Source organism: Ceratosolen solmsi, unplaced genomic scaffold (genome assembly GCF_000503995.2).
Source record: "Ceratosolen solmsi marchali unplaced genomic scaffold, CerSol_1.0 scaffold63, whole genome shotgun sequence".
NCBI classification, from domain to species: domain Eukaryota; kingdom Metazoa; phylum Arthropoda; class Insecta; order Hymenoptera; family Agaonidae; genus Ceratosolen; species Ceratosolen solmsi.
Genome location: NW_011948437.1, coordinates 2,263,425 through 2,283,239, shown reverse-complemented (window position 1 = coordinate 2,283,239; position 19,815 = coordinate 2,263,425). Strand labels below are relative to the sequence as shown.

Below are 19,815 nucleotides of genomic sequence, written 5' to 3'. Positions count from 1 at the left end.
TATTCATTCATTTATTAACATTAATTTATGATGATGAATGCGTAAAATCTTAACTCAAACTTACAACTCTAAATTGTCATATATATGAGAATTAGATGAAATGACATAATGTATTATTTAATATACGTACATTATTTCTTAATTACTCTAACAACATTTAAAGAGTGTTAAAATAATTTTAACAGATTTTGTACCTCCAAATAGTACTTCCAAAACGTCTTTAATTGTATAAAATTTTCTATGTATTTGTAAATTAATATTAATTTATAAAATTTATAAAAAAAAATCTATAAAAAATATTAAAAATGTAAGTTTATAAATACATCCATAATGTATTATAATTAAAATGAGTTTAATTTATTAAAATTTATTATACATTTCATTGAATTTTTATAGCAATTTAAATTTTAAACAATGTAGAGCATTTTTATTCATGCGTATTTTATATTAAAAATAAATTTGCAATATAGAGATTCAGTTAATAAATTGTTGAAATAAATTTTAAAATATAAAGTTTGATCATTTCTTTTAAGCCTAATTTCATTAAGAAATAATATTTAATAAAATAATTATGAAAAATCGAGAACACATTCAACCATTTAACGTAGATTTTGTACATAAATTTCTTCAGTCAATAAGAGAATGTATTAAAATATTTAAATGTTTCATATCTAATGTGTTATTTAAATGTAAATAACAATTATATTTTTTACTACAGCTATTAGAATATCAAATGTTTTACTGAACTAATTTGAAAACCGTATGTTTGTATCTATGTTATTATTATTTATTATAAATTAGTTTGAAAATAAAATATCTACATCAATAAAATGTACTCTGTGAAAGTAATACAGTATAAGTTTCAAACAAAATTACGAATAAAGAATTATTTTGCATATGTTCTAAAATTGTTTTATTCAATTATTAAATCTCACGTATTAAATATTCAATAAAATTCTGTAATTTATCATAATTTTATCTAATGATTAAAAAAAGATTATTAGTAAATGATAATAATTCAAATAATTATAAGTATTATCTTATCTAATGATTAAAATAAGATTATTAGTAAATGATAATAATTACAAATATTATATTTTTAATGAAATTTCAAATATTTAATGAACAATTATATAAGAAACAATTTATGTTTTTTGTACTCAAAATAAAGCTCATTATTATAGTAAATACTTTTGAATTTTCATTTTTATTATATCCTATCCTGCATAAATTATGTATTAATTGACTATCATAATTATTTAATATCCATGCACTTAGAAGATTTTAAATTATATAGGTTCTCATATTTTTTTATAATATAGATTTGAATTAACGTGTTTAATAATTAAAATGCTTTATTCTTAATTTTTATCACATATTGTTATAACTTTTTTCTTAAATTAAAGAGAGATTTTGATTAGAATTAAGAAAAAAATATTTAAAATTTTGATATTTATTTAATGGACTTTTATTTCTTCATCATATATCGTCTCTTAATCATCTTTGAAATAAAGAAAATGAAATATATCTTACCTGTTTTATCTACATTTATGATATAAAATAATTGTTACAATATAAAATAAAATAAAGTAAGAATTGTAAGTTTATACTTAATACTAATAAAGAGTTACATTAATTACAAAAAACATTAATGTAAAGTATATTTCAAATATGAACAAAAATATAAAAGACATAAGTTTATACATACATTAGAATTACAAAGTATTTTAATTTTATCATAAATATTAATAAAATACTGAAGATACATAGATACTTGAATTAATAAAAATGTCTAAGACGGTAATTAACCAAAGTAACTTGTCTAAGTTATGAAAAGTATTCGAAGATGTGTACGCAGTATCACGCTGCATAGCTTCTGTATGTTCTCCTGAAAGTTATAAAATAATTTCGTAATTACATTTATATTATATGATTATGACAAATGTTTAATTTAGTCTTAAATCGTATGCTAATCGTTATAAAAATACCAATAAATATCAAAATATTTACTAAATAATAAAAATATAAGTAATCTATCAATAAGTAATTTATACATATATTTCATGATAAAATAAATCAAGACTGTAATTGTGCAAAAATGTATATAAATTATAAAACTTATATATGTAAAGTTAAAGAAAAATTTATATGTATTATATTTTCACAGTATTACGAACATTACAACTATTATTATTATATTATTTTCATCATATTTTTTAATGTTTCTTAGTTTTAGTTTGGATAAGCAAATAATTTAATTTTTAATTTTTTGTTTTTTAAACAATCATGAAACTTAATATTTAAATTTGTAATGTAATATAAATAATATTTTTTATTAAAAAATTTTAATTATTCTATTATTACTGATAATTAAATAATATTTTATAAAATGTTTAATATTGTTTAATTACATAAATGTTTAATATAATTTAATAGAAATTAAATATTTAATATTTCCTTAATATTTATGTAATATTTCTTTAACGTAAAGATGCAAGTAAAAGTAACGACGAAATGATAATCTTATCCAATTTTTTACGATATGAAGATAAACATTTGATAGATCAAAGAATTTTTCTTTTAACAATTGAATTACAATCAAATATATTTTGATAATGAAATATTTTTGTGTAAAATATTAAAATATTCATTTAAACAATGAATACCTTATGGTCCAGTTTATAAATACTTGATAAAAATATTGCAGTCTAAAAGTGTATTATAAAGAATAGTGTCTATAAAGAAAACTTTGCAATATTATTCTATAATTTTACTAATTGATACTCAATATTAATCCTCAAAAATTGAATCAATAAATCAATTAATTCAAGTACATAGTAATTTCATACATATTATCAAATAATAAATTATTTACATCATCATTAAAATTATAAACATATTTACATATATTATAAAAGGAAACAAAATAAAATATTATCAAACTTATGAAAAAAACATACAATACATATATATATATATATATATATATATATATTGTATTAAACATCTTATGTAATAAAAAATTATAGGTTGAATAATTATTTTTCATATAAAATGTAAAAAATATTTATTTTAAAAATAATTTTACGTAAACAATTCTATGATGTTAAAATACATTTGTACTCATTTAATCTTTTTTGTTAACTTGTTGGTGAAATGTCAAGAATTTGGCAGTTTTTTAATTTTCTGAAATGTAATACGAAATAAATAATAAAATTTAGAATATTATTATATTTCTAACTATTTTGTAATATTTATACCAAAATATTGGTGAAAGTAGCAATAATATTTACATTGCGAATGTAAATTTTAAAAAAGTAGCTTATAATTTCTATTTATTTATAAAAAAATTAATTTAAGCAATTAGTTGTAAATCTGTGATTTTTAAATTCTGAAAAGTACTTAAATTTGTTTATAAGGAGATAAAATTTGAAAATTTGCAAAAGACACTTAAAAAAATTAGAAAGATGTTCGTGAAATTAAAATTCGTAACAAACAATATTGTTATATAATTACAGAGAAATATAAGAATATAGTGAATTATTAAAAATCATACTTTTTTTAATACATTTGTTTGCTATATATCTAATAAAGATCTTATTTAAAATATTTTGTAAACATGAATATGTATAAAAAAATATGATTTTATAGCAAATCAACGTAAAGGAAACTTACCATTTTCAACATAAACCATGATGGTATCAGCTTTACCCTCTGTAGGTCTACACGTGTATTTGCCCGAATCCTGCCACGTTACATTCGCCAATGTTACTTCAGTGAATGTTTGAGCCGTACCCGTCACAGTTTCAACATTGATGCCGCCTCTGTTAGCCTACAAAATAACGTAAAGGATTTAGTAGTTTATTTAATGTAGTTTTCGCGAATGTTCTATTTTGTTGTTTTTTCACGAATTTTCTTTCTTTTCTATGTTATAAATTTCTTCTTTAGTATAATCTATATTAACCTGATTAGTTACCTGGAATGTAAGTAATTTATTATCTCTGAACCACTGCACGCCCTTTATAGGACGAGTTTGATAAGGAGACGTAATAACGCATTTCAAAGTAATCGTCGAACTAGTTTGAACTCGCTGCTCACGTGGACCCATTATTGCAGCAACTGGTGCCGTGCTTTCGTAGCCTAAAATAACTCAGCATTATCAACATTATCAAACATTAAAAGAGAACTTTTCTTTTAAAACTTTTGGTTTGAAATTAAGAATTTTAAATAGTTCGCAATTAATCAAGTCGTAAATTTAAATAAATTTGTTTTCATTAAATGTTTTTAATAACAATTAAACTTAGACAATTAAACTTTAATTTGTCACAAGTATAAGCTAAATAGGCAATTCGGTATGCATAGACTAAAAAGGTGTTAATCAAAAATGTTAAAATGAACGTGCATTATTAAAAGCAGCCTGGAGATATTCCACTCTTTTTTTTCTAACTAGTGTCAGTTATAGCACAAACAAATATTCAGTGGGTCGTACAGGGAAGTGCGAAGTGGAACTGCCGAAGAACATCAGAAAACAAAAGATTAAGGCTAACCCCATTGTACTTAAATGAATCCCAAGTGGATAACCATTACCCAACAATGAAATGTTTCAATCACCGATCATCATTTGTGAGTCTCTTGAAACTCTTTTCTATAATTACCATTAATCTTACCAAACATTCTTTTTAATGCCGCCTCATTATCTTTCTTGTTATATTTTCACTTTTTTTCAAATACATACATTAATTATACATTACAATGTATAACAATAACCAAGCATGTTGACACATTAACATTTTTTTTATACTTACTTATTCGAGTTTGTTGAGACTGTGGCTCATCGTATCCATGGATCTTATCTGAATCTAAAATGCAAGTTTTTTCAGATTCATGAGAGTTTCTTTTAATGAAAAGAATGTATCAGTTTGTATAACAATGGTATATTATACAGACATAAACACACACACACGCGCGCGCGCACACACGCACATATATGTCAGTGTGCGTGCGTGCGTACGTGTGTGCGTGCGTGTGTGTGTGTAAATAAAATCAATTAAAGTCTTCAGACTCGAATATTAAGAAACTCAAATATTAAATTTAAACTTCTTTTGTATACATTGAAATATTTTTAAAAAATTTTGCTTAAACAACAAATAATTATCAAAAAACAAATAAAGTAGATAGAAATTTCTAAAATTTTTCTAATTTCTTCAGTAAAACTACGCAGAACTCTAGAATTATATACAAGTTCCTTGGCTACTATAAATTTTTAAATACAAACTATGTCAATAGCTGGGAGTAATAGAAATTGGAATTATTTTAGCTTTAAAAGAAAAAAATTTGTTCCCAAAACAAATAGAACGTATGCTATTTATAGCTTTTATTATTATTGCAACACCGACAAAATATTATAATGTAATTTCAAATTTATTTATAAATGATAGACACTGGAGGATTAAAGTATAAGTTTAAATTTTCAACATATTAATCACCTTTTAATTGGTTTTAACTATAAAGCACACTATGCAGGTTCTATATCATTCATTTAAAGAAATATTAAAATATTAAATACTTTTAAATATAGAAAATACTATAGAAACAAATAAATTACTAATACAACAGAAACAAATAGGAAATTTAATTTCATATAATCTACGTACAAATTAACTGAATTTTCCAATACGTAATATGTAAAATTATATTAAATAATTTAAAGCAGATTAATTTATTACCATAAGATTGTGATATTACGATACAGGCAATAAGAATAGTACAAACTTATTCATATAAATGCGGTTTATTATTTATTAATAAAAACTTCACCTCTAACTATTAACTGCACTGCATACATAATTTTGGGCTCCGTATTGACTTGACACTCGTAACGGCCTATGTCGGATTTTTTAACATGATTAAGCTGTAAAGTCCAAGCATCGCTCCCAGTCAAATGTTGTAGCTTAAAACGCTCATCTGAACTAAAAGTAATATTATCAGATGTCAAAATATGCAAATCCTTACTTCTCATCCATGAAACCTACAACAGATAAAAATAAAATATAAAATATTAAAAAATACTAAATTAATGTATTTATTCATATATCTATATTTTCGTAAAACTATATATTTTAATTACTATATTACTTTTATTATTTTATATTATTTCGAGTTTTTTTTTATTCAATCTCAATTAAACAAATTGATATGTTTACAAGTTTTTTTTAAAGAAATTCTTCTAACATATGAAAAATAAAATATATAATATTGCCTATGAAATTTATAAAAATCTAATTTATGTCAAAAAATTTTAATCGTGTTTCGAAGTAAAATACTGTATTTAAAAAATGCTTGGCATAACTTCAATTTTTATAAAATTTTCGTTATAAAAATAATTACTTGAAATTGAATATTTTCAGTTATATACTTTTAATTAAAATATATATTATTGACTTATAATATGTTTATACTAGCAATTATTATCGTAAATTACCGATTTAACATCCATTTTATTTCTGATTTGAACATTGGATTAGAAATTTAGAAATTAGATTTTTAAAATAAAGTCATTTATATTGAAACCTGTTGAAACATTCTGTTTTATTATTGGATTATATTAGCTTACAAATACAATTATGACAAAATATTATTTTTGAACACTTACAAATAATAGAATATTATCTTAATTTTAAAATACTTTCATAATACGGATATAATGTAGAACAACCTATTACTATTTTCGAATTAATTTTCATAAAAGATTTTTTATAGCAAATTATTTTGAAAAATAATTTCATTTATTATAAAATTTTCTTATGGAATTTTCTTTTCCATTTTTTTATAATACACATGTTTCAAAAGCGATATATCACGAAATAAAAGTTATCGCTCATTTATTTACAATCTTGGATGAAGAACTCGATTATTGTTAATAGATAAAATTACAAAGCTAGTAATAATATTATTGTAACGTTTCTATTTATAGTCAAATATAATAGTTCGATCGAATGTTATTTAGCACAGATGAAAATTTCTTTACAAAATTCTTTCTATTACTTACGTCTAATGCAAAAGGAATTAATTTTTCTAATGTAGTTCTTTTACATTTTTTTTTTATTTAATTTATTACAAATTTTACTATAATAACAATTAGCTTGTAATACTCTTCTGTAAATTCTTGTGCATATTATGACTTTGAATTGTATAACTTTATACAAATTAACCATGTTATGTTTAAGAAGAAAATTAATACGGTTTTACTTGTCTGAGAACCGAAGTCTATGCCATTTGCTTTGATGATGATTTTGGGAATAGCACCAAGTTACCGATATCAATATGCATTTCTTTATTTAAGTCATTTTTATATCATAATTAAAAAGCAAAATATAGCATTCACAATAAGTGGCTGGCATAATAACATGTAATAATGTAAATAATTATTGAAAAAATTATAAATAAAATTATAAATTTCAAAATATACAAAAATATTGTGACATTATTTTAATTTGTGTATATTTATTAATATATAATATTATTTTTAATATATTAGAATTGAAATAATCCATTAATTTCTAATAATTCTTTTATATCTAAAAAAGTAAACTGATCATTTACAATGAACAACATAAATTTAGCTATTGAATACATTCATATTATTATGCCTTATTTTAAAGATCTGTCGCGTTACTATACCTGAACATCGATATGGAAATGTAAAAATATGTAGTGAACAGCCTATGTGTGAAATATCATTCATGAAACTGTTGTGATGCTCGAAAGTATTTGAAGAATAAGAGAGACGAAAGTAAATGTCCATGGCAAAATGGTTCGCTAAATAATATGAATAGCTGAATAAGCAGTTAAACGTCCTGAACAGCATCAAATACGAAAGTTAGAATAAACATCGGATTTGATTTCAAATGTAAGAGAGAAAAAAAGTATATCACTTATATCATAAATATGTACCATGAAAACTTTGTCATATTACGCATATCTTCCTAATTAAAATCTATTTTAAATTGTAAACACATTATCTTTTATCCAACTATAGCGTACACACTTGTCCTGTATGGTTACCAGACTAGTATTTTCTGATAATCGATCATCTATCAAGATACTCTTTATAATACTAGAAAATTTACTTTAGAAATTCTCTTAAATTATTATTTTGAAAAGAAATTTATTCCCTTCATAATTTTTATATTTTTGTGTAACCTTGCATGAATTCTGCTATCATGTTAATAACTTCATCGCTTATCAGATACAAAAATTTTGATATTTTGTTACATAAAAAAATATAATATTAAATAATAAAATACTCTCATCTCATTACATTATTAAAATCTCAAAGAATAAAATGAATTTTTATGAGAATAATCATTTATTAAATTTTTTATGTATGCGCGTATATACATATAATAATTAATGCGATACACAAATTATACTGCAAGAATTTTCTTGAAAACAAACTGTTTTAAAGAATTCAATACTTATTATTATAATTCTATAAAAAAACACGCTTCCATAATTATACTATTTAATAATTTGTTATTACTTAAAAGTCAATATCTTGAACAGTAATAATGAATCAAATTGAAAAATCATCAAATCTTTTTATAAAATTTTGATATTTGCTTATAAAATAATATTTGAAGCAATTGTGTTTAGTATAATAACTTTCAAATGGACTCAAATCAATGACTCTAATCATCATATGATCTGTTATATAATCGTCAGCTAAAATTGGTAACTTGGTTGCGATTATCCTTATGGGCAATAATATGTCACTCTCTTAACCGACTGATGAGATCAGCATTATTAGACTGAGGCCGATGACCGAATTTGCGAAATAATAATCACCTTACACTACCTTAAACTAAAATTTGTTTTAACAAAGCTATCATGATAAGTATTGATTTAATCGATTGTGCAATCATAGAAACTAATACATAACGATTGTAAAGAAACCTTATACAATCTTTCTATATATAATTGCAAAGAAAGATAATTTTTTAATATTGAAAAGTATTAGAATATCTTGTTAATCGATTAATTTCCAAGTAAGCAAGTTTATTCTCGAATTGAATTTAATTCAATGTAGTAGCAATAAGTATAAGGGGAATAGGAATGTAGCAGCACGCTAAAACAAATATACGATGTATGAAATAATTAATAAGAACACAATAGAAATTTTTTAACGTGATACTTAAACTTCCACAGCAACAACTAGATTATAATAAAGCATTTATATATAAAGTAACTCTACGTAATCGCGCAAAGCTATTCAGGTGCATTTATTCGTTCTTAGCTTTTCTTTATTTCCTTTATCCAAAGTATTATTCGCATCCAGTCATTTTCTGACCTTACTCAACGGCCATAATGTATCTACTCCTTTATCAAAAGACTAGTAAAAAAAATCTTTAACACGCAAATATATAAATCTCTTGGATGTGTGCATCTCTAGCATTGAACGCTGTGAAAACATGAACGGTAGAAAATGAAACAAAACAACTTCCTAATGTGTCATTAGAGCTTCATACATTTAAAGAAATATAAGGTAAAGATCTTATATTTTTTATTGTTGTTTTTTCCTTATTCAATTTTTATTTCCTCTTGTTCACAGGTGCCAGAATGAAATAAACCAAGAAAAATAGAAAATTTGGATATTATTAATTATTCCCTCGAATATAAATTATTAAAATTTAATCGACTAAATAAATTATTATTTATTCAGAATGATGTAAGAGCTACATAATATACTGTAGAAAATATCTATTATAATCGTTTTTTGCAAACTACGACATTTAAATTTCTTAAATTTAAAGTATATTTCTTCTTGCACACATTAGAATTATGTAATTATTGCACACATTAGAATTATGTAATTACTGCACACATATATATAAATCTACAAATCTATGCTTATACAAAATTTATATACTACAATACGGGTGTGCAATAGCAATAGTTGTCTAACAAACATAATTTTGTATATAAAACATTTTAATATGTTTCACATCTTCTGTTTCATCATATACTGATAGTATTATTTAATATATGATTATAAATTCATTTGAGTTAATATTTTCCTTAAATCTAGCAAAGTTTTAATGTATTAAAAGTATATTATAATAAATACTCATGTATTATAAATAAGAATTTAACAACATAAACTTATAATACGTAAAGATATGAAATAGTTAAAAAAAGAAAAATATTAAGAAATAATATGTAATACATATTAAGTAATTAAAAAATGAAACTATGTACATAAAATATTTAAAATTTATTCTTATGTAAATTTCATAAAAAAGTTAATATTCTCACATAGCGCGTGAGACAATATGAATTGAGATGAAATTCAAGTGATGATTCATCGTATTAGTTGTGAACTCTACTAAACATTTAAGCTATTATGAAGAAGGTCTTTTTTATACCTTATATAATAATATACCTGTTAAATATACAATACCATATATATCCTTATTCTATATAGTTTTATTGTAAAATTTTAACATCTCATTATGTAATAAAAATGATTACAGTAATAATTTAAATATTAACTAATTTAAACAGTAGATTTTATAGTGATTTCAAAACGATGAAAAAGATATCTTATTCTGATTAGAAAGTTACTTTATATAATATATTTAATAAGAAATATACATTATTTAAAATCAATGAAAATTAGAGTTAATTTGCTTACTGTGCACGTTGTATGATTAAAAAATTAGGATATATCCTGACATAACAAACGACACATTGACGTTTGAATACATTTATGCGTAATAAGTGAAAAATGAATGAAGGAATAAATAAAAAGATGAAATTATTTATCATTACTATTGCGAATTTTTTTAGTTCTTAATTTCCATTTTTCCAATAAATCTTTTCATAAACGAGGAGTGCGTGTAGCAATCATAGATCCTTGACGTATAATACAGACACAAATCAATTTGAATATATGCCCGATACACTTATCTTATAAAAAATGCTCAAACATCTTACTTACGACTTTGTCACCGAGATTATGTACTCGGCATGGTAGATAGACGGTCTGTCCTTCGAATGCTGTGACATTAGAGGCTGTTTGCTCGAAAATCGGAAGATTGCCATCCAAATTTCTCAACTTTCTATCAAGTGGCATGCCGTAACTCTCCATTTGGCTCTCAGAAGACGCTATAAACATGTCAAGTTTAAACCAACCATAATCAATAAACAATTGATATTGATTGTGATTTATCGGCAGTTTAGCATTACGTTCTTTAATATTTTCTATCTTTTCTACCTTCTTTGTGGTATCTTTACTTAATTTTCTACTGTAGTTATTAAATTTGAAGAACCCCACGCGTCTTTCTATTTGAGTGCAAACATAGGGGTCGGAGCCAAATACATACACAATAGCCGTCTTTATGATGTTTTGGGCTCACCCATTGTGTTTTGCCTGACTCCAGGTGTGTACGTACGCGATGCCCTCGATATACATCTCATAAATAGCAAGATAATTTTTTTATAGAAAGTTTTTAATAACCGATTTAAAATAATTGCTTTTCAGAAATATCAAAGAATTTTGTAATTTTTAATTTTAGATTAACATTTATAGTCTTAATTTATAATCTTAGAAATATCGCTCGTCTAACTAATTTTTTTCTCGAATTCTTGGTAAGTAGAAAAGTAAATTACTAGCATTATTACCAGCGCAATATCTAAGAAAAGGAGAAAAAATTGTGTAAAATACAAACCAGAGTAAATGGGTTCAAGCATAAAAAGGCTGGCAATTAATAAAATGAAAGTTAATGGCGGTTTTTTTTGCCGACATTCATTGGCAAAGGCGATGCTCGTCTTCGTCAGCTTCATTATCCATGCGATAGATCGAGCCCCGACATACTTGCTTTCCCCAAATAGAAGCTCGCTTTATTTTCTCTAATATATGTGCACCTTCATCTAATCAATGCTTATAGTCAATTGACATAGATATTGATATTAATGAAACTAAACATTTTGCTAACCAACCCTTTAGCTTAGTGTAGTATTTAATTACTGCAACAATAAAAACAAATTTATTTTTACCTAAACGCATCAATTTTTCAATTCTTTATATATATATATATATATATATATATATAAAATTGCGCAATATATTTATAAAAATATATATATATATATATATATATATATATTTATAAATATATTGCGCAATTTTTAAATAAAGTTTTCATTTTTATAGCTGATAAAAACAAGAGTATTATTCCTTCAATTATCTAAATATTGTTAACATTAGAAAATTTTAGTTAATTATTTAAAATGAAATTATTGCAAAGAAAAAAAACAACATCAATCACGCAACAAAAAATGTCTATATTTTTTTATACAATTGTATTTTATATGATATTTATACTTATTTAAATGATATTTATTACCAAACATAACTTCTAATATGTTTAATTATTATCATCTTTTAGTATACCATTTCTAAATGGAATTTCAAAAGCGATTTCAATTTTTTTTTTAGCGACTTCAATTTTTCACATAAGTTTAACAAAAATATATACGATAAATATATGTTTATTTTTAAATAATTATACTAGTTTTATATTTGAAAGAACTAATAAGTTTTATTTTAATTATGTAATGAAATATATTGATTTGGATATATGTAGTCAAAGATACTCCTATAACAATATCTGTTATATATCAAAATTACTTTAGAGTTTGAAATATGTTTATGCTTTCCAATGTATAACTTTCAATTATACGTATACATATTTAAATACAATAATATTTTGTTTTTAAAACATTATTATATTGTTGTACAAAAATATAACTCATAAGTGATAATTATTGACAGTATTATTGATTACAAATATATGTATACATATATATATATATATATATATATATATATATATATATATATATATATGTTCACTTATTAATCGTTTATATTGATTATAATAATTACGCTTGCTTCGTCGTGTACACGCGCACATGTTTACATATTTAGAGAAGAATAAAAAGTAAAGGCTTAAAGATATATGTAAAAAATGGTAACGTTAGAATAGAATTTATAGAAAAAGAAAGAGAAAGTGAGTGCATAAGGAAAAAGCAGCTTATATGGGACTCGTGATAAATTTAGTCTAATACCGTACGGCCAGAGAGCATATAGCCAAATATATGCTCACAGAAGCTTGTGGGTGCCTACTAAAGCCTACCACTGGTATTTTCAGAGCGTTGAGAATTTCAAGTTTACGTTTCGTTCGCAAACTATAATGGATTTTAATTGTTTGATTAATATTTCTAAAGCTGCAAGTACTCGTATCACTCAATACTATATTCGACAGCCGTTCAAAATCGTTGTACTGCACTGTTGTTAACTCGCACTGAATAATAGAATGAGATAAAAAGTACGACACCTTCTCCGTAACAGCTTTTTTCGTGAAAAGACACGCGGCTGTCAAGACGCATCGTGATTCGTGAATTATAGTTATGCGCGCGAAGCAAAACTGCACCCGTGAGTACGATTACTAACACTTGGTGGCTTCAGAAGAAAGCAGCGCGTTTATGGAGTAGAGCGATTTCCCGTGCGAGCGCAGCTGCGTTAAGGTCGACTCTGCAGCCCAGGGCCCTCGCACAAACATTTTCGTCCCACCGGGCTGCGGTGCGTGTCGGCGACGGCTCTTATGACAATCTGTGCCTCTACTCTCTATCTATGCGTGTCGTATGTATGCATCTATACATGTAAAGAGAGAGAGAGAGAGAGAGAGAGAGAGAGAGAGAGAGAGAGAGATAAAGAGTAAGAAAGAGAGAGAAAGTGTGCGGACACATGTGAGAATAGTGACAGTGACTTGTGACGCTGCTTTTGCCGCTCTCTCTTCCCCTCTCTTACCCCCACCGCCACCCCCTCTTGCCACCCACGCCACCTTTGATCTCGCTCTATGAACAGGGGACGATAAGCACAGCAAAGGAGAACCGCGAGGGCGATGGCTCTTAAACCAGGGACGCACGCGATGCAGTTTCAAGCGGCCGGAAGCGCGCTTTGAAAACCGTCGAGGGGTAATAAAATCCGGTAACGTAATATCCGAAAACGCTCAAAACATGTAAAAGTATGAGCTGGTATGGTATGTCAGCAGGAGTATCTTCATCTTCGCTTTTCAGCCTTTCTCCGCATATGAATAGTATCGCATGACGCAACAAAAATGTATTTAAATGACCTTCGCTATTTTCTTGCACTTTTCCCATTTCATCAATAAAATACAAACATAAATTAATGAAATTCTAATTAACACTCTCTTACTCTTTTAAATATAATCAAGATTAGATTTATTTTTCACTTCACAAAAATAATTATGGCATATCTGTATTTAAATTTTATTTGGGATTTTGTTTTCATACAATATTAACTTGAACCTTGATTACTACTCTCGATTTCATTCTCTAACCCAATATTACTGTTTGCCAATTAAAAATTGTATTCTAATGTCGTAATTTATATAAAATTGTTTTATTTATTTATTCATTTATTTATTTCATATTATTTTATTTCTGTGTATTCCTTTAGAAGATTATCAAACAATAGGCCATTACTTTATTTAATCTAAGCCTTAATAATGTGTACAATACATAAAAATTTCTAAAATTTTATATATAATTGTTATAAATTAAAATATTGTATGATTAGTTCAACGTATGTAACTCATTTGTATAAATAATGCATAATATTTTACGATATTAATACCACAATTTATCATAAATTCGCGGGGACATATCTAAACAATTATTATTTGTTAAATTCACAAGCTTATGCAATTATATAATGCCCATTAGTACATTTACAATTATTAGTATATATAAGAGAGTTTTTTATGAAGTTAAACATTTTTATTATTATGATTATTAACAGTACAATTTGCATTGAAAGACAAAATACTATAGAATAATATTTGAAAAACAAAAATCGAAATATAGTAAGTCAGAATATATACAGAAATACATACACTCATGTACATATGCAATAATGCTAAATATTCATAAGCATTTCTCAGAATAGTAAAAGGACTGGGTAAATACATGCCAACAAAAAAATGGTACGTGCGAGAAGAGCAGAAGTAGTATCGACAAGTAGAAGAATAGAGCTAACAATGGTAGATTAATCGACTAATTCTAAGGAATTTCAAAAATAAATGTTTTTAAGCAAATAAAAAAATCTAACCAATGGCGGGTAACTGTAAGATACTCCAATGTTTAATTGACGCCACAATAGCACAATAGAAAGTGATAAGTAGGAGCAAACCCTTCCGCTTTGGATCCGTAGCAAGCACCCATTGGGTGATTACGAATTAGGTATTTAACTTAAGCCGTCGCCCGTGCCCTCCTGTACACGCGCACTTATAAATTTATCTGATAACCGACGACACGTCCGTTCGCAGCCACTTCGTGAAGGGAGAAATAAGGAAGAAAGATGGTAGTGCATTTAAATTAAGTCTTAAATTCCGAGGAATGAAAATTAAATTTTTAATTTTTATCATCGATCTGAGCTGCACATCACGTAACTAGCAATAAATTATTTCTCAAAATATATTATTGTCTCTCAAAAAAAACTCATTCAAATCTGAAATACCTGTTGATGGTACCGTAATGGGTGTTGGCTTTTACCACGGCTTTGATGAACTATTCTAATTTACACCATGCACCCTTACACAGGCCTACTCTTATATATTATTTTATATTTGTAAACATAGACCCTAAATATACACAACATAACTATACAAATAGCCGAGATAATTATTAAAACAAATCGCAAAAAATAAAATATAATTACGTCTGTACTAATTTACCTAACAATTTTTCTACGTAATTAATGTGAAATTTAATGTACGAATAATACTATAAGAATGTTTATTTATTGCAATACTGCAATCAAAAGATGTTGGACCTACTATTTAAAGATTTTATTTAAATTCAGAAAAAAAATAACGTTTTCTATTATTTTTTTTTTACGCAACTCACTAATTCCTTATTAAACAATTTGTATTTTATTATTTTAAGACATTATTTCGATTGTATTGATTTATTGCATTATTACATATAATTTCGAATAAACTAAAAACATGTGGTTACATATTGATCTTCATTACGCATAAATAATACTACAATAATAAATTATTCACAGGGTATACTATACAAATGTGTATTTGAATATAATTTAAAAAAATGGTTTTTTAGTATAAGAATTATATTTTGAAAACTGTTATAAAGAGCCTATAAAACAAATATAAATAATTATAAATAAATATAAGCCTATAAATATAAATCATGAATGCTTATTTTTTTTTAAATTGTTGCCTTGATGATGGTGATGTGTGATAGATGATAGATCCTGAATGATAGATACAAAAAAATGAGTGAGACAATTTTCATTATAGTATTGAAATTATACATAATTTTTAATTTCCATTAATTAATATTTTATTTTAATACGTTAAAATGAAAATAAAAACATGTATAATTACCATTTGTTTCTAATGTATAACAAAAATATATATATATATATATATATATATATATATATATATATATATATATATATATATATATATATATATAATTAAATATTAAAAAAAAAATTAAAACAATTTACCCATATTTTGTATACTTTTTATTTTAATATTCTTTCACTATAAGGTAAAATTTTAAATTAAAATTAATTAACATATATAGATCTACAATGGGACTAAAACTTTAAAATAATTCGAAGAATTATAAAAAAAATTCGATAAAAGAATTAGAAAAAGCATATGTGCAAGTAATTTAATCAATCGATTATTATTAAAAACTTCACGAAACTTTATTAATAAACAGATTTTGTAATGAAGCTATGTTGACGGTCAATATATATTTGCTCAAATCTTTTTTTTTAGATCTTTTTATCTTAAGATTTCATAAGAATACTAAATTCGCTGAAAATTTTAATAAAATAATGATTAATTTGTTTGCAGTTTTAAAATACTAATAGGAATATTAAAATTTATTTTTATAATTTGTAATTACTATAAATATAATGGAAAAAATATTATTTTTAGAAATTATTATAACAATGTATAATAAAACAAAATAGCAAAATTAATTTGAAAGAAATCTATCGTAATATAAATAAATACTTCTGAAATTATTTTTTTACTTGAATTTGAATTTCGATGAATTGAATGCAAACATTATTATCGTATTATTATTACTACTACATTATAATAATTAGTATGAATCCATGCGGTTTGATGTATCTTAATTACAATATCAGTTCATTATAAATAAATTCACCACTGATGACTACTCAGTGTCTATCAATAACCTAATATTTTTCATTTTCTATAAAAAAAAATGCGTATTTATCAAAATATAAATATTTTGAAATCGTAACTATTGATTGAATTTTAAATACAAAGAATAATAATTTAAAAATATGTTTACCTACAGCCAAAATTTAATGCAATGAATTATATTTTGCCGAAAAATAACAATCTAGGAACCTTTCTACATTCCATATTATTGAAAATATTTTTGAATGCATATTATTGAACCGTATAAAATTGTATATACGCATCATTGTGTATATTTATTGAATATGATTAAATACAAAAAATGTATATTCATCAATCAAAATAACTAATATTATATGCTGAAATTTGATTATTTTATCTTTACGATATAAAATAAAAAAATACATATTTTAAACAAGTTTTTTTTTATAAATATACTATCGCATAATGTTTAAAGAAATATAATAAACAATTTTATATCAAAGTCTTATCTCGATCTATTGCTTCTTTATACGCATAAATTTGAAAACATTATTTATTGTTTTTTATCATTACCTCGTCAACGAGCCATTTATATTTAAATGTTCTACACGCAGGGTTTTGCATTTGAATTACAGTCAAGAAAGGTTTTACAGAAATTCTTTTCAAAATTTTCATCAGAAAAATTCTTTTTCAATCTAATGATTGATAAATTATAAAAGTAGACAAGGATTTTAAAAAAGCAGTCAAATAGAACAAACTAATCAAAATTTAGTCTGAAATTATTATAAAAAAAGTATTGTTGAATAACTCATAGAAACTATTATAATTTTAATTACATAACAATTTTTATCATTATATACATAACATACATTTAATTTCATAATAATTTTTAATTTCAAATTCCAATTTTTAAGAACACTTAAATTATTATTCGAAACAAAATATATCTTATAAAAGATACAATCAAATTGAATGACAGTATAAAAAATCAATTTTTACTACGTAATAATATTTACAACTATTTCTTGTCTTTTTCTCTTTAAATGATCTTTTTATACTAGTGAAAGATATCGATATCAAGAACAAGATAAGAAATAAAAACTTAATTAACAAAAACCTATAAACTAACATTTACCTATATATATATATATATATATATATATAATTTTACCATAATATTCACTATTGACTTCTTTTAAGACTCAATAATGAATTTATGGAAGTAAGTAACTATTAATAATTACATAATATTATATATGAATTTTTATTTTTAATAAATTTATTAAATCTATTTTATGGAAGTTTGCATCATTTTATAAATAGGGTTCATATCATCAAATAGTAAATTTTTAACAATATTTCATATTTTTCAAATTTCTTAATTTCTTAAAATTTTTCGTAAATACATTTCCAAAACATTTATTCAAATATATCAATATAATAAAGCATTATTACAACATTATTATGAATTTTCTGAATGATATAAAAAATAATATGTACAAAGTCCATTATTATTGCAAAACACGATACGTTATATTTTTATAAAATAAATATATTTATTTATCAAGATGTTTCGACAAAGTATTTTAAGGTACATTTATGTTTAATCACATAAACAACATTTTCAATAATGTTTTTTGACAAAGTTATAAATGAGTATTTACAATTTTATTTTTTACATGTTACTGTACATCAAACGGTTTTTAATATTTTTCTAAAAAAATTTATATAAAATGAAATAAAATTATATCCATATACAATATATAACAGAATACCTAAATAATAATTAACTTATAATTAATTGCTATTTTAAGTTTCAAAATATTTTTAATATGTAGGTCAATGATTGATAATAAGCACACATAATTTAATTAAAATTATACAATTCAAAACAAGTTTATTAAAAATATACTAATTTTTTATAATTTTCATAATTTTTAGATGAAATTTATTTTTGATTATTATATAATTACATAATTAAAAAGGAATAATTAAATATTATTAAGGGCTAATAAAAATTTCCAAGTACATTAAACTCGATATATGTTAAATATCATGATTTACGTTGTGTAAAAATATTGTCTCTGCGGCTACTTCTACATTTTCGTACTTCATACTTTGCTACAATCTATTCACGTACATGCATCAGCAGTGTGATACTTAATTGCAGATGAAGATACTTATTGCTACAGTTGACTTATTGCTAATTATTAAATATTTTGCCTAGTTATTCAGAGGGAGTTGAATACGTGCATATAATGGGTATTAATTATTGAACTTACCACAGCTTCTATTTTTTCTTCGAAACGTTAGTATAGAAGTGGCTTTAATCTACTAGCTTAATGTTTGTTGAATGTCGAATGTTTAGTGAAAAATAATAAAATACGAAATCTCACTGGCTCTGATTAAGAATAAATCGACTCAAATATACTTTGATACCTTTCAATATAACTTTGATAATTTTACAACTGCCATTTTATATTCAGCGATTGATAAGTGTTTTTAATCGAAACATAAAGACTGCTACAAAATA

At 24.0% G+C, this 19,815-nt stretch overlaps 1 protein-coding gene across 1 annotated transcript; it reads right to left on the bottom strand.

Annotated features, from left to right (window-relative positions):
* Positions 1–1,745: 1,745 nt before the first annotated feature.
* On the bottom strand, positions 1,746–13,480 carry LOC105365297 (uncharacterized). The gene is made up of 8 exons (XM_011503413.1): positions 13,132–13,480; positions 11,730–12,027; positions 11,000–11,166; positions 5,818–6,028; positions 4,806–4,859; positions 3,977–4,140; positions 3,676–3,832; positions 1,746–1,888 (listed from the first exon to the last, which is right to left on the bottom strand). The coding sequence occupies exons 2-8, from the start codon at positions 11,842–11,844 to the stop codon at positions 1,746–1,748; spliced, it is 1,011 nt and encodes a 336-aa protein (XP_011501715.1). The 5' UTR covers positions 11,845–12,027; positions 13,132–13,480.
* Positions 13,481–19,815: the final 6,335 nt, after the last annotated feature.